This window comes from Mesoplodon densirostris, chromosome 2, assembly GCF_025265405.1.
Source record: "Mesoplodon densirostris isolate mMesDen1 chromosome 2, mMesDen1 primary haplotype, whole genome shotgun sequence".
In the NCBI taxonomy this organism is placed as follows: Eukaryota; Metazoa; Chordata; class Mammalia; order Artiodactyla; family Ziphiidae; genus Mesoplodon; species Mesoplodon densirostris.
Genome location: NC_082662.1, coordinates 101,614,488 through 101,625,049, shown reverse-complemented (window position 1 = coordinate 101,625,049; position 10,562 = coordinate 101,614,488). Strand labels below are relative to the sequence as shown.

At 38.9% G+C, this 10,562-nt stretch overlaps 1 protein-coding gene across 1 annotated transcript; it reads left to right on the top strand.

The window, feature by feature from the left end:
- The first annotated feature begins 601 nt into the window (after positions 1–601).
- Positions 602–9,811, top strand: LOC132481725 (monocarboxylate transporter 1-like). The gene is made up of 4 exons (XM_060086542.1): positions 602–818; positions 1,845–1,988; positions 5,302–6,168; positions 9,558–9,811. Exons 1-4 carry the CDS (start codon positions 602–604, stop codon positions 9,809–9,811), a joined length of 1,482 nt encoding a protein of 493 aa, XP_059942525.1.
- The last annotated feature ends 751 nt before the right edge of the window (positions 9,812–10,562 follow it).

Sequence of the window (10,562 nt, the reverse complement as noted above, 5' to 3'; positions counted from 1 at the left end):
TTCTAACTATGTTTTTCACTAATGCTGGGGCTTAAGAAGAAAAGGGGAAATCTTTGGTTTAAAACTACTAGTCTCTGATATCAGGGTTCATTTTTAAAAAAAAATATTTTATTTATTCATTTATTTGGTTGCGCCCTGTCAGTTGCAGCAGCCAGGCTCCTTAGTTGTGGCATGTATGTGGGATCTAGCTCCCTGACCAGGGATTGAACCCAGGCCCCCTGCATTGGGAGCATGGAGTCTTAACTACTGCATTGCCAGGGAAGTCCCTCAGGGTTCATTTTGCAGGTTTAAACAGTATTGGTCAGCCATCGTTTAGGAATCTTTCTAGTCACGTATTAGTAAAAGAATACCTTAAATCTAAGCAGCTAGATGAAAACCCAACTTTACTGAGCTAACTTTCCAGCCCGTTAAATGAGAATCTAATGCTTGAAATGACCTTTTATTTAGAGAATTGCTATATGCCTTTATTTATTTATTTAATAAATGTAAGGGATTTTATGGGAGTGCTTTGTTACTGACCTACTTGTTATGTACTATTTTAATTTCATACCCTTTAGATATTTGGATTTGAACTGCATTTTAGAATTCATCTTTACTTACAATGCCACCATCAAACGGAGGTCCAGTTGGATACACGCCCCCAGATGGAGGCTGGGGGTGGGCAGTGGTTGTTGGAGCTTTCATTTCCATTGGCTTCTCTTGTGCTTTTGGCAAATCTATTACTGTATTTTACAAAGAAATTGAAGAAATATTTAAAGCCAGCACCAGCGAAGTGTCATGGTTATCTTCCATCGCGTTTGCTGTCATGTATGGTGGAGGTAAGTACTCATGACCTGCTCTTTTAACTTTCAATGGGTAGACAAAAGCTCCGTAGTAAGTGCTTTTTGTTCTTGATGGCTTTATCAGTGAGATATTTGAAATGTTAGTTCTTGGAGTTATGTGATTAGAGTCATGTTTTTCATTGTCTTTAACAATAAAAGCTACATAGCAGCTGTGTGCTCTGTTAGGTCAGTTATAAAATGGTGTCATTATAAAGGATAACTTTCTTTAAAAATGTGTTTTGTGTTGACTGCTGGGTATAGAAAGGTAATTGATGTTTGTATTTTAATCATATACCCTGTAAGCTTGCTAAACTCTTGTTATTTCCAATAGTTTATTGGTAGATTTTTTTTCAAAAATTTTTGATAGACAAATCTTCTGCAAATACTGATAGTTTGGTTTCTCCATTTCCTGACACCTTTTTCCCCGCTGTCTTACTGCTGGCTTGGACCTCCAGTATAATGTTGAAGAAAAGAGGTGATGGTAGGCATTCTTGTTTTGTAGTTCTGTTTTGGTTGTGTTGTTGTTTTCTGTGAGAAATAATACATTTTAGCTAGTTTGTAAATATGCCCTTAAGTCAGAAGTTTGATCAGACTTGCTCCTAAATCTCATTGTTCATGTGTGTTTGCTCTAGATGACCATCTAAAAATTTAAAACAAGCAAACTTGCTACGTATATGTGGATAATCCTAGATACATGAAGAATCCTATAAACACTTATAATCAGGGTATTTGCAGCCTCTTCTGCCTTAAAATAATGAGATTATTGTCTTGCATACTTTAGTTAAAACCCACCTAATATGTCCTAGATATATAGAAAATGTACAATCAATACTATATGTATTCCATTACACAGACCTGTGACTCTGAAATAAAGATAGAAAGTAATATTCCTTACCACTGTCTTTTGTTTTATCTGTTTATTTTCTGGGGTGGCATCCTGTCATGTTGGTAATGTCATATGCAGGTGTGGATGTGAGGGCTGGGCTTCTCCTCTATATGACTAAGCTGTTTGTTCTCTCCTAGGTCCTATCAGCAGTATCCTGGTGAATAAATATGGCAGTCGTCCAGTTATGATTGTTGGCGGCTGCTTGTCAGGCTGTGGCTTGATTGCGGCTTCTTTCTGTTCCACTGTGCAGGAACTTTACTTGTGTGTCGGAGTCATTGCAGGTGAGTTGCTACTGATGTATTTTCAAGCATTAATTTTTGTGTGGACTATTTATAGCATTAATTTGCCAATTCTTTTGAAAAATGAAAGTTGTTTGTTAGAAAAATTACTAGGTCACTATTTTTGAGAGCTGTTGATATGTTAATTTAAAAAAACCAAGTCTTTAAAGAAAGTTCTGGCAGTTAATGGGTGATTATTTTTATTGAATGAATAAATTGAAAGAGATTCTTTCCTTTCTTCCTTTCTTTCTTCCCTTCCTCCCTCTCTTTCTTTCTTTCTTTTCTTTTCTTTCTTTTTTTGTTTTAAGAAAGAAGATAGTGGTGATAGGTAAAAAGTTGTTGAAAGGGGGGTCATTAGCTATTCCCACTCATTTCCCATTCTACCCAAGAAGGAATTGGCTCAAATTTGAGAAAGAGAGAATGTCAGATACAAAGCAGTTTCTGATAGAAAAGACAGATACATTTTCAAGGGATAAAGTGCATGCATGAGGAAACCCCCTTTCTAATAACTAAATTAAGAAAATAAAATTGCTGAATATAAATACAATCGACACCCATAGCTCTACAGTTCAGATTAAACTACCATTAATATTTTGATGCCATATCCACTCACTTTTCTTTTTTTTTTTTTAAAGAAACTTTATTTTTTATTTATTTATTTATTTTTTTTGCTGTACGCGGGCCTCTCACTGCTGTGGCCTCTCCCGTTGCGGAGCACAGGCTCCGGACACACAGGCTCCGCGGCCATGGCTCGCGGGCCCAGCCGCTCCGCGGCATGTGGGATCTTCCGGGATCGGGGCACGAACCCGTGTCCCCTGCATCGGCAGGCGGACTCTCAACCACTGCGCCACCATGGAAGCCCATCCACTCACTTTTCTATGCACACATAGAATTTTTAGAACAAAAAGGGATGAGATTAGTGAAGTCAAACAGAGAAAGACAAATATCATATGATATCACTCATATGTGGAATCTAATTTTTTTTAATGATACAAATGAACTTATTTACTAAACAGAAACAGACTTACAGATATTGAAAACAAACTTATGGTTACCAAAGGGGAAAAGTGTGGGTGGTATAAATCAGGAGCTTGGGATGAACATACGCACACTACTATATATAAGATAGATAACCAATGAGCACCTACTTATAGCACAGGGAACTCTATACTCAATATTCTGTGATAACCTATAAGAGAAAAGAGTCTAAAGCAGAATGAATGTATGTGTATGTATGACTGAATCACTTTGCTGTATACCTGAAACTAACACAGCACTGTAAATCAACTATACTCCAATAAAGTTAAAAATTTTTTTAAAAGGGTGAGATTATGTATAATGTTTGTAACCAATTTTTTCACTTAATAATACATCATGTATTATACATAGTTTCTCCATCTCAGTAAATATACTTTAGCAGCGATTATTTTTTCATGGGATAGATGGATATACCATAATTTATTTCACCATTCTCTAACTGAAGGACATTTAGATTGTTTATATTTTCACTCTTAATAAACAGTATTTGCATGATAGTGCTTCTGTATGCATCTTTGTGAAAATGATAATTTCCTTTGGATAAATTTGTAGAAGAGCAATTACTGGGGAAAAAGCGTTTTGATATCATTGGCCAAATACTCTTTTGGAAAGGTTATAATAATTTACAGTCCCACCTGCAGGACCTGAGATAATGCCAATAATGGGTATTATCTTTTTGGATCTATACTTTTACTACATTAATTAAATTTTTAAACATTTAACTATTTTAACTCATCTGGATTATTTGAATAACATAAGGAAGGAATAGAACTTTATTTGTTCCCATGTGATTATTCAGCCTGTTCATTATTTCATTTATTAATTCACTCAACAAATATTTATTGAGTCCCTAACTATATGCCAGGCACTGGTCCAAGCTCTGTGGGGAGAGCCAACATGACAGGCAAGATTCCTGCTGTTTAGTGGAGGGAAGCAGACAATAAGCAGACCAACAAATAAATGAATAAATAAGAAAAATATTGGGTAGTAATAACTGCTTTGCAAAGACTTAAAACAGAATTTTGATAGAGAAGGATTGAACAGTCCCTTAAGGGAAGGCTTCTCAGAGGTGGTGATTTTAAGTTGAGATCTGAATGAAAGCTAGGAGAAGGCTTTGTGAAAATCTAGAACAGTTACACTTAGCACAAGTAAGAATAGACTGAGATGAGGGCAGGGAGGTAGGTTAGGGCCAAATCATGGGACCTCTAAATCCAGAGTGAAAAGTTATGGACGGGCAGTCATTAGAGAGATTGAAATGTGCAAGCATCCTAACCTGGTTTACCTATTAGGGAAGCAAGATTGGGAGACCATTTAAGAGGTTATTGGGATAGTTACTGTCCCAGCCCCATTAGCTGAAAAATCCATTCTTTCCCTATTAATTTAAATGTATCTTTTGGTTCTGTTTCTGGACTTTCTGCCCACTTTTAGTAATCAGTTTTTCTAATTTTGAATAAGTGCCACACTATTCTAATTACTGTAGCTGTACAATATATTTATATCTCTGTTAGGGTAGGCCCACCAGTTATTTATCCTTTTCCAATAGTTCTAATGCATTTGTTCTTTGGGTGTATTTTAGAGTCATTTTACCCCATTAGAAAAATAAAACACATTGAAATTTTCATAGAAATTTCATTCAATTAATGGGTTTACTAAGGTAGTGTTAGCATCTTGACAATGTTGTGTTTTACTATCCAAAAACAGTTTCTCTCTCTCCCTCCCCCTCCCTCTCTCTTGCTTCCCTTCCTTCTGCCCCTTCTCCTATCTTGCTTTCTGAATTTATAAGATTTATCCTCTCTCCTTTTTGCTTTCAATTCCCTATTCCTCAGGAAAGCTAAAATTATGAAATAAGACAAAGGATCTTACATTTATTGTTCTTTTTGTTACTAAAGGAAAAAGAATTATGTTTTAAAATATACATTTTTTAGGGACTCCCTGGTGACCCAGGGTTAAGACTCTGTACTTCCACTGCAAGGGGCCTGGGTTTGATCCCTGGTCGGGGAACTAAGATCCTGCATGCCACATGGTGCGGCCAAAAAATATATATATATACACATATATACATATATATACATTTTTATATTATAAATCTAGTATTTGCTGCATAAAGAGACTTTATGTCTGTATTTATTTGATAACAGTCCACTTAATGACCTACTAGTTATAATAGCCTCTCATGATTTTGACCTCTTTCCACTTCATTTCTTTCCCTAGTTAATTAATTCCAAATATGTTTCTGACATTTATTGGAGTATGTGATTCTTTTTTCCCCTCTCACCAGGTCTTGGGCTTGCCTTCAACTTTAATCCAGCTCTGACCATGATTGGCAAGTATTTCTACAAGAGGCGACCATTAGCAAATGGACTGGCCATGGCAGGCAGCCCTGTGTTCCTCTCCGCCCTGGCCCCCCTCAACCAGGCTCTTTTTGCTGTCTTTGGCTGGAGAGGAAGCTTCCTAATTCTTGGAGGCATCCTACTAAACTGCTGTGTGGCTGGAGCCCTGATGAGACCAATAGAGCCCAAGCCAACAACTGCAGGGAAAGAGAAGTCTAAAGAATCCCTTCAGGAAGCTGGCAAATCTGATGCAAACAAGGGGGCAGGTGATGCAAATACAGAAGTTAATGGCAGAAACCCCCCAAAGGAGAAGCAGTCCGTTTTCCAAACAGTTAACAAACTTCTGGACTTATCCCTATTCAAACACAGAGGCTTTATGCTGTACCTCTCTGGGAATGTGATAATGTCTTTTGCGCTGGCTACACCTTTAGTCTTTCTTAGTAATTATGCCAAGAGTCAACATCACTCTAGTGAGAAGTCTGCCTTCCTTCTTTCCATTCTGGCTTTTGTTGACATGGTAGCCAGACCTTCTATGGGATTTGTAGCCAACACAAAGTGGATAAGACCTGGAATTCAGTATTTTTTTGCTGCTTCTATTATTGCAAATGGAGTGTGTCATATGCTAGTACCCTTATCCTCTAGCTATATAGGGTTCTGTCTTTATGCGGGATTCCTTGGATTTGCTTTTGGGTGGTTTGGCGCCGTATTGTTTGAAACGCTGATGGACCTGGTTGGATCCCAGAGGTTCTCCAGTGCTGTGGGATTGGTGACCATTGTGGAATGCTGTCCTATTCTCCTGGGGCCACCGATTTTAGGTATAGTATGTCTCCCTATTTCTATGGTTCTATTAACATAAAACAGGCAGAGAAGATTAGGAAGGTGATAGAAAGCAGAAATCAGTGAGCTGCTTGATAGTCTTTCTTCGCTTCTGTACCCTCAGTGCTGGCACAATGCTTGGTACAGCATAATTTCTCAAATACTTAATAGAAGTGAATCATCAAGCTGAAAGAGGAATAAAAAACTATTACACACTTAAGTATGTATAATCATTTTTCCTGATAAAAAACCTAACATGTTTATTGTAGAAAAATGTATAACCACCTTTAACATACTGTTGGTGATTTCTTTTTAATTGTGGAGTTTATCTCAGCAGTAATATTTAAAATACTAACAATAGGTACCAGGTGAGGGCTAACAGTATACCAGGGACTGTCCTAGTCATTTTCTATATTCTGTCATATATTATAAGTCTGTGATGTAGGACAATTATTGTTCCCGCTTCATAAATAAAGAAATAGAGGCTTCTAAAAGTGAAATAATTTGTCCAAGATCACACAGCTAGTAAGTGACTATAAAACTTGATGTATTATTCTCTTAAGAATGCTAAATGGTGAATGGATAAAGAAGATGTGGCACATATATACAATGGAATATTACTCAGCCATAAAAAGAAATGAAATTGAGTTATTTGTAGTGAGGTGGATGGACCTAGAGTCTGTCATACAAAGTGAAGTAAGTCAGAAAGAGAAAAAAAAATACTGTATGCTAACGCATATATATGGAATCTAAAAAAAAAAAAAGGTTCTGAAGAACCTAGGGGCAGAACAGGAATAAAGACACAGACGTAGAGAATGGACTTGAGGACACAGGGAGGGGGAAGGGTAAGCTGGGAAGAAGTGAGAGAGTAGCATTGACATACCTACACTACCAAATGTAAAATAGATAGCTAGTGGGAAGCAGCTGCATAGCACAGGGAGATCAGCTCAGTGCTTTGCGACCACCTAGAGGGGTGGGATAGGGACAGTGGGAGGGAGATGCAAGAGGGAGGGGATATGGGGATATACGTATGCATATAGCTGATTCACTTTGTTATACAGCAGAAACTTAACACAACACTGTAAAGCAATTATACTCCAATAAAGATGTTAAAAAAAAGAATGCTAAATGGTTTACATTTTAAAATTATTATTAATACAAAACACAACAATAATTGGGACTTCTGGATGTGACTCATGCTTTTTTTTTTTTTTTTTTTTTCCTTTTTTTTTGCGTTATGTGGGCCTCTCACTGTTGTGGCCTCTCCCGTTGCGGAGCACAGGCTCCGGACGCGCAGGCCCAGCGGCCATGGCTCATGGGCCCAGCCGCTCCGCGGCACATGGGATCCTCCCAGACCGGGGCACGAACCCGTATCCCCTGCATCGGCAGGCGGACTCTCAACCACTGCGCCACCAGGGAGGCCCCGTGACTCATGCTTTTGAGATTATGTACTATAAAAGAAGGAAGGATACATAACTGAAGATCCGCTACTTACCTGTCCACCCTCACTCCTCCCTATATATACCCAAGGAGATTCCAAATCCTGTCCATTTTTGCTTCCTAAATCTCTTTCTAATCTGCCCGTTTTCTCTCCATCACAACTGCCACTCATCCAAATCTCCTATCTTCTATCAGTAGCCTTCTAATTTTACCCATATCCACTCCAGCTGTTCTTCATCTCTTAGAACACTCCAGTTGCTTCCCACGTTCTCAGGGTGAAGATCAAATTCCCTGCTGTGGCCTACTAGGTCCTGCGTGGCCTGGCCCACCTGTGTCTCCAGCCTCATTTCCCACCACTCAGTTTGCTCTGTGCTTCTCCTCTCACACCCTGTGCTTCCTCCTATCACCTGCCTTTTCACTGGCTGTTCTCTGCCCGGAGCCTTTTCCCATCTCCCTTCTCCTTGATAACTCCTATCCTATAAGTCTTGGCTAAGGTTACACTTTAAGAAAAGGCTTCCTGACCCTAATTGCTGGTCTAAAACCCCTATTTTCTGCCTTCAAACCCTCATTGTAGCACTTGTCACAGTCTGTGTAGTTATTGGATTAACATTTCTCTTCTCCACTGAGCTGTGGATGTTACCTCCTTTGCTCACCCTTAACTCAGGGCCTAGCAGACCCAGGGCCGTGTGTATATTTAGAGAATCAATAAGTATTGCTGAGTGCATGATGCCCCGCATTAGAAAACCATATAGAGTCATATTTGAATTGGTTATTATGTCCTTTATATGGGTAGTATTTTCCAAAGTTTATTTCTTTTATTTATTTATTTGGCTGCATTGGGTCTTAGTTGTGGCACACGGGATCTTCATTGTGGTGCTTGGGCACCCTAGTTGTGGGGCATGGGCTCCAGAGCATGTGGGCTCAGTGGTTGCAGCACGCGCGCCCTCTAGTGGTGGCTCGCGGGCTCTAGAGCGTGCAGGCTCAGTAGTTGTGGCGTGCAGACTTAGTTGCCCTGCGGCATGTGGGATCTTAGTTCCCTCACCAGGGATCGAACCCACATCTCCTGCATTGGAAGGTGGATTCTTAACCACTGGACCACCAGGGAAGTCCCTCCAAAGTTTATTTCTTAATACTAGTTTGAGATACTAATAAATTTTACTATTACAAGGATTTCATGGCCAAAAAAAAGATTGGCAACACCAAAGTAAATAAGTTTCTTTACCTCATAAATAAGTAAATAAGTTTCTTTACCTCATAAAGCCTTTAATAGAAAAGACTGTGTCATTTCCAAATTTACTTGACTTTGGAAACACTAGGGAGTATCCTGTAGCACAGAAGTTATGGTGCAGGCCTCAGAGTCAGACTTGCTGGGTTGAAAGCCAACCTGTTTCATTTACAAGCTTTGTGACCTTGGATGAGTTACTGAAGGTTTCTGTCCTTCGGTTTTTCTGTTATACAATGGGGATGATGCTGGAACCTTCCTGTTGTGAGGATTAAGCACTTAGAATGGTGGAAAGGTGTTGCTGTTAGTTAATGTTTTAGCAGAGGATGAGTGTTCACAGGAACGCCCTTTGGGAAGTGCTGATGTCAGAGAAAGTGCATTGGCCTGGGAGACTGGAATTAGCTCTATGGCCTTGGGCAAGACTACTAAACCTCTTTTGAGCAACAAATTTTTCCATTGAGTATTGAGAGGACTGACCCTAGGTGGTCTCTAGGACTTTCCCAATTCAAATTTGCCAAGATTTAATTATTTTCAAGTTGCTAAAGATAACAGAATACACAGGGCCATCCAAAATCAGTTGACATCATAAACAAAAGATCAAATAATTTTGAGCAGTTTCTATTTAGACTTTTATGAGCTCTTTGAGTGGATCCTTAAGCTTTATTTGGGAAAGGTATAATTGTTTACCCACATAACTTTTTTTTTTTTTTTTTTGTACATCCTTAGGTCGTCTCAGTGACATATACGGAGACTACAAATATACATACTGGGCATGCGGCATAATCCTTATTGTCTCAGGCATCTATCTCTGCATTGGCATGGGCATCCATTATCAACTTGAGGCAAAAGAACAGAAGGCAGAGGCGAAGCAGAAAAAGGAAAGTAAAGAGATGGAACCAAAAGAAGTTATTAAAGCTGCAGAATCTCCAGAACTGAAAGGCACAGAAGGAGGACCCAAAGAGGAGAAACTTTCAGGCTGAAATCAGGGATAAACAGAAGCTTTGGACCAAAGATACTTGAAAAATTCTACTGAATCATGTTCTACTCTTGGTGCTTACAGTGGATAGTGGACATTTTTGTGGAAGTCATACCAGGTGTTCATTGATAGAACTTTTATTTCCTTCCTTTACAACAGTCATAATAAATATGTCACGTCCTTTAGGGGCAGGGGATTTGCAAAAGGTGACAGAAGGAAATAGCTTTTATTTGAAGTCATATTTATTAAGGTATACTTTAAATACTGTACAAATCCCTTTTATAAGAGTAAAGTTTAATGAATTTTGACACAGGTATTTTGGCAAATAACTACCACACTAATATAGAATATTTCAAACAGCCAAAATGATTCCCTTCTGCTCCTTTGCAGTTAATCCCCTCCCCTTAACTATAGCCCCTGGCAGCCACTGATCTGATTTCTGTCCCCTATAGTTTTATCTTTTCCAGAATGGAATAAATGGAATCACATAGTATGTAACTATGGCACAATAGTATATATATGGTCTTTATCCTCAGTTCCTGGTATACAGCTTCTAGAAGCCTTGGAATCTCTGGAGTGATAAGAGTATCTTTTGCATGCTAATTAGGTGACTGGTGGCTGGAGACCCCTTTCTTAACTTCTAGGAGCTAGTCTCCAGAAAGGCCAAAGCAGGATTAGAGGGTTGGAACTTTCAGCCCCATTCCCTGACCTCTGAGAAGGGGAGAGGGGCTGGAAGTTGGGTTCAATTATTAATG

What these genes read in the sequence shown, in the direction of transcription:
- LOC132481725 (XM_060086542.1), top strand. Translation starts at nt 602, where the DNA reads ATGCCACCATCAAACGGAGGTCCAGTTGGATACACGCCCCCAGATGGA. An exon ending in GTGTGTCGGAGTCATTGCAG is followed by an intron (nt 1,989 to 5,301) that starts GTGAGTTGCTAC and finishes CCCTCTCACCAG; the next exon opens with GTCTTGGGCTTGCCTTCAAC. An exon ending in CCTGGGGCCACCGATTTTAG is followed by an intron (nt 6,169 to 9,557) that starts GTATAGTATGTC and finishes GTACATCCTTAG; the next exon opens with GTCGTCTCAGTGACATATAC.